Genomic DNA, 5,910 nt, shown 5'->3' on the forward strand with positions numbered 1-5,910 from the left:
ATATATCACACTATCCATTGGTTCTATCAATAATTTTGGATGATTTGATTCTAGTTATAATGGCATGAATAAGTTAAATTGGCCAACGTTAGCTCATTAATGTTTTGATTTTGATTGGTTATAAATATGAATGCTTGATGAAATGAAATGTTTGTAAGTTAATTTATAAACTCTGGTAATGCTCTATAACCCTATTCTGGCGATGGATATGGGTTAGGGGTGTTACATAAGGACATGAGGCAGCTGAATTTCTTCCTAGGCATTGAAGTGCAGCGCACGTCGCTAGGGGTGTTTCTTAGTTAGAAAAAATGCATCTTGGAGGTTCTTGCTAAGACTGACATGACAGGAGCTGCAGGTACTCCTACACTTATGGTAAATACTCTAAAATTGACTACTTCAGATGGCAGCTCTCTTTTCAATGATGTTCATTTATATCACAATATAATGGGAATGCTTCAGTATCTGTGTATCACACGTCCAAAATTATCATTTTGTGTCAACAAGTTGAGTCAATATATGAACCTTTCGAGTGAGATTCATTGGAGAGCAGTGAAACGAGTGCTAAGGTATCTTATTGGGACTGGTGATCATGGTTTATATTTCTCCAAAGGGCGAGTTGAGGTTGTTGGTTACTCGGATGCTGACTGGGCCTCTTCTGTTGAAGATTGACGTTCCACCACAGGGTATGTTGTGTACCTGGGACCAAACCTTGTTGCGTGGTGTTCCAAGAAACAAAATGTTGTGTCCAGGTCATCATCTGAAGCAGAGTATCGAAGCCTCGCCAACTGCGTATCGGAGCTTTTGTAGGTTAAACAACTGATAGATGAGATTGGTTTGTCAAATTGTCCGCCACTTGTGACCTGGTGCGATAATACTTTTACGGTATCTATAGTTGCAAATCCCACACATCATGCACCAATAAAGCATGTAGAGATAGATCACCACTTTGTTCGGGAAAAGGTTCTCGATGGAACCTTGCAGGTGAACTTTGTCCCGTCATCAGAACAAATCGCTGATGTCCTTACCAAGCCTATTACACCTAAGCAATTTGAATCATTTTGGCAAGCTCTTCGAGTTCTCACACAAAATGATGCTCTCAAATGTTCAGACAACAAAGAAATCGGGAGAATGTTAGAATAATAGCTTATCTAGGGACTAGCTTATGTTATTATCATGTTAAGTTTGTTGTTAGTTGATATTGGTTGTTGATAACTGTTAGTAGTTACTGTTAGTTGTTATTAGCAGTTATTGGCTACATGCTTTTCCATATAAGCATGCACAGTCTCTACTCAAGAAGAGAGAACTTTGATTTATCTCTTTTGAAGTAATACAAGAATTATTCAGGTTATCGTCTATTTGTCAAACTTAACAAATGCAATCTATGATCAAGAGAGCATGCAAAGATTAATATAAAATTATTTGGGTTAGGGTTTAGGGTATACCATGCTTATTTCTAACTATATATAATTATTTTCAAGAAAAATATGTTATAAATGAACAAAAATTTGACTTCCACTTTTTCTTTTTCTTTTTTCTCTTTTTAAATTCACTTTCACGTGTAAGTTTACTGCAAGAAACAGCGTTATGCATGTAAACCAAACACGTGTTTTTCTCAAAGTGCAATTCAGTAAATTTACCTGAAATTAGAGCTATACATGAATTAGAAATCCAAAACCTGATTGGGGACTTAAATAGGGGCATGATCGGAAATTTGTATCTTTAAATTATTATTTACGTCCACTTTAAGAATCCAACTCCGGCCGCTAGGAATTTGAAACCGTGAAGCGTTTTTCGTTCATTTAACAAGTGAAGAACTAGAGGAGAGCTCGAAACCAAAAATAACAAGACAGAGAGAGAAGGGTGTCATACATGAGAATGGAGATTATGTTTTGAGAAAATTAAGAAAGGTATCAAAGTTAGTGTGCTCAGCTAAATTAAGAGGTAAATTGATCTCGTTCTTCACGCATTCTTTTTTATTGTGTCTGTAAAGTTTTAATGCTTCTAAATAGTTTTTGACTTTATTCCTACTTTTTTCCTTTAAGTCCTTCGGTTTGATTCTTTGCCTGCTAACGTTGATTTTCATTAAGGGAATCTCTCCCCTGGAAGCCAATTTTTTCTCCTTTTCCTACCAAATGTATTCTGCTTGCCCCTGTTTTTTTGGTGATCTCTGTATTTTCATGTAGAATCTGTATTCGGTATTTTTTTTTTTTAAGTCTGAACTTTAGATCGTGTTTTATTTATTTTTTTCATTTTGTAAGATTCTATTAATTTTGTTTAATGTTGAATGATCTACTTGAAATTTGGCTACAATCTATCCAAAGCTTCAGTTAATTTCTTTGTTAAATTTGAGACTGTTCAATGTTTTGAAAGGTATAAAATTGGGGTCTTTCCTTTGGAGAAGACAAGGTATATCTATCCTCCTTTAAGTTGTTTCCAAACAACTGGTTTCTCTTTGTACCTCTGAAATTGTATTGAACTTTTGACTACAATTTTACGGAATTTTTTTAGCACAGTATCTCAATCATACAGGCGCTTTTTTTCTCTGGCTCGTTCACTTTACAAGAAATAGGTGCTTCCTCGTTGTGTGGTTTAGGATGAATTAAATTAAATTTTATTGTTTGATTATAAATTACAATTACCTTATATAATCTAGAATTGTATTTGGTTTGTTTGCTGTTTTATTTCTATAAATTCTTTGTTAGATTAAGAATTCGTTTGGAATTGTATATCGAATTAAATTCTCACATTGCTCACTGATTTCGTAATTCTCTAGCTTTCTGTATTATCAGGGTTTGCAGCTCTGCTTTCTCACATGGCTTCGCTAAGTGAATTGCCAGCTTTGAGAAATTATAGCAAGCCTTTTGGAATTCGTTTCCTAGAATACATTAAGAAAGGAAAGCTTTCCTATAAAACTCATCAAGCAATTGTGTTGATCGTAACATTTTTGGCTTACACTTGCTACCATGCGACAAGGAAAACAACAAGCATTGTGAAGAGTGCTCTCGATCCTCAATCACCTGATGTAGGCTTGAGGTTCCCATGGAGGATGACATACCTCAGTTCACCTGCTGAAAAAAAAAGATTTTCTTGGGTTTTAGGAGACGGTTGGGCACCATTTAATGGATCCGATGGTTCGGCCTTGCTCGGTGAACTAGACGTGGCTTTCCTCTCGGTATATGCTTTAGGAATGTACTTTTCCGGTCACTTAGGTGACAGGATGAATTTAAGGGTCTTTTTGACAGTAGGAATGGTTGGAACTGGCTTGTTTACTTCACTATTTGGTGTTGGGTACTGGGCTAAAATCCACAGTTTTTACTATTTCCTTATAGTACAAATGATTGCTGGTTTATTTCAATCAACGGGATGGCCCTCAGTTGTTGCAGTGGTGGGTAACTGGTTTGGGAAGAAAAAGAGAGGTTTGATTATGGGCATATGGAATGCTCACACATCTGTTGGGAACATTGCTGGTTCATTGATTGCTTCAGCACTGTTGAGTTATGGATGGGGTTGGTCCTTTGTTGTGCCTGGTCTGCTCATTGCTTTCGTGGGCTTGTTGGTTTTCCTTTTTCTGCCTGTCAGCCCCGAATCGGTCGGAGCTGATAAAGAAGAAGATGAAGTGGGTTCTCCTAGGAAGATCGGAGAGGGAGTAACAGAGCCTCTATTAGGCTCAGATGCTGAGATCAAGGAAACAGCCGTGGGGTTCATTGAAGCTTGGAAAATCCCTGGGGTTGCTCCTTTTGCTTTTTGCCTCTTCTTTGCCAAATTGGTCGCTTACACATTTCTCTATTGGCTCCCATACTACATTAGCCATACAGGTATTCTAATATATCTTTTTGACTTACAATTCTGACATTTTTTGTAACTATGTTCGTTTCTAAATCTCTTGTATATTCATCGATCTTGCAGCGATCGAGGGAAAATATTTATCGAGTGAGACAGCAGGAAACTTGTCAACATTCTTTGATATTGGAGGGGTTCTCGGAGGAATCTTAGCCGGACACATTTCGGATCGCCTAGATGCCAGAGCCATAACAGCAGCAACTTTCATGTACTGCGCGATCCCTGCTCTCTATTTCTATCGTACTTACGGGCACATTTCCTTGGTAATGAACATAGCCCTCATGTTCATTTGCGGCATGTTTGTAAATGGTCCCTATGCTCTCATAACAACCGCTGTGTCGGCCGACCTGGGAACGCACAGTTCGTTAAGGGGGAACTCAAAGGCATTGGCAACCGTGACAGCAATCATAGATGGAACAGGTTCAGTTGGTGCTGCAATTGGACCACTTCTAACTGGCTACATTTCTGCCAAGAGCTGGAGTGCGGTTTTCATGATGCTCATGGGAGCAGCTCTAGTTGCAGGGCTGTTGTTGACAAGGTTATTGGTGGCTGAGGTGGTTGCAAGGATTTCTGAATCAAGGTCCCAAGCAGGAGGATCCCAACCAACATCTCAAGATGAAGAACTGGGTGTATGATTTTATTTGTAGAAGCTCCAACTGTATAAAGCGTGTGTGATTTTTCATAATCAGTCTTTGCTCATGGATAGAACATGAAGGGGGAAGATCCTTTGATTATGGCCTTGGGGAAGCCAAGGTTTTTGTGGCAATTCTCCGTGATTAACATGGGCGATAAAAGAAAGGGCAGGGAGAGAGGAAGCTCCGTGCCCAATTTGTATATGTACATTTTGAACGCTGTGCCTTGTTTTAAGCAGTCATCATCATTGCTTATTCACAGCTTCTATTTCTATCTGAACGAGGAAGAGGCACTTACGGTTAAAAATAGTAAAAATAACTAAATAAGGGTAAATTACACCATTAGTCGCTAAATTATAAGTAAGTTTTCATTTAGTCACTTAATTAAAGAAAGTTATAATTTGATCACTGAACTATTTAAATAGATGTTAAGTTGTTGTTTTTTTTTTAAATTCTGCCAATGAGCTTGAAGTGACAATTCGACAACCGATACAGTGGAGTAGTACCCATCGACGAATAGAAAAACAAACTTTAGATCTAAGTCGATCTAATGATTATTGTTGGAGATCGAAGAAAAGAGATGTTTGAATTGTGATTAGCAAATTCGTGAAGCCCAAAGTTATTGCATAAAAAATTAATTATAGAATGGAATAGGAAAGTGAGTTTCCACTTGGTGCTCGCAGTGTGAACAAAGAAAACCATATTACATCGAGTTTAGCAACTCAATTATTTAAATAAAAACTTTGAATAGTTCAACAGTCAAATTGCAACTTTCTTTAGTTAAATTATCAAGACAAAAACTTATCAATAATTTAATGACTAATGGTATAATTTACCCTAAGAAATAATATCCACTGATAATGTAATTTAACTATAAATATCGATAAACGTGGATGAAATATTAAAACATATTTTATATATTTAAAAAAACACACAAATTCAAAGAAGTTATTAAAACAACAACTACAAATCAACCACGTAAACTAAACATAAAAATATAAAATAATAATAATAATAATAATAAATATGCACTAAGAAAGTCATCATTATGATTGATTTTGATTTTAATATTAGCCTAGTGATTTAGGTGGAAAATAGATGGAACGTACCTTTAGGTTTCCAATTGCTGGATTTGAATAATCTAATACTAAATTATGTATGGACCACTGACTTGGTAGTAAATTTGGGTTCCAATAATTAATAAGATATATAAAACCATCTGTACACCACAAAAGCAGAATAAGCACTCAAGTAATTTACTACTCATCTTTCCAAATCCTCTATTAATTGTTTTATTAATCTTAATCTCTGACCACATTTAGTGATTATAGAATATTAGAAAAACCTTACTTCACGTCTTATCTTATATAACTGTGGTTGAATTTTTTATTAAAAATCAATTAATTGAAATGATTAAATTGATTATTTGAAAATTATA

General features: G+C 36.0%; 1 protein-coding gene across 2 annotated transcripts; it reads left to right on the forward strand.

The window, feature by feature from the left end:
* Positions 1 to 1,749: 1,749 nt before the first annotated feature.
* LOC105764896 (putative glycerol-3-phosphate transporter 1) lies at positions 1,750 to 4,880 on the forward strand. 2 transcript variants are annotated; one of them, XM_012583691.2, is made up of 3 exons: positions 1,750 to 1,941; positions 2,774 to 3,815; positions 3,907 to 4,880. In XM_012583691.2, the coding sequence occupies exons 2-3, from the start codon at positions 2,813 to 2,815 to the stop codon at positions 4,473 to 4,475; spliced, it is 1,572 nt and encodes a 523-aa protein (XP_012439145.1). In that variant the 5' UTR covers positions 1,750 to 1,941; positions 2,774 to 2,812; the 3' UTR covers positions 4,476 to 4,880. The 2 variants fall into 2 exon arrangements, with proteins under 2 accessions (XP_012439145.1, XP_012439146.1); XM_012583692.2 differs by having other exon boundaries at positions 2,790 to 3,815.
* The last annotated feature ends 1,030 nt before the right edge of the window (positions 4,881 to 5,910 follow it).

This window comes from Gossypium raimondii, chromosome 12 (genome assembly GCF_025698545.1).
Source record: "Gossypium raimondii isolate GPD5lz chromosome 12, ASM2569854v1, whole genome shotgun sequence".
Classification (NCBI taxonomy): Eukaryota; Viridiplantae; Streptophyta; class Magnoliopsida; order Malvales; family Malvaceae; genus Gossypium; species Gossypium raimondii.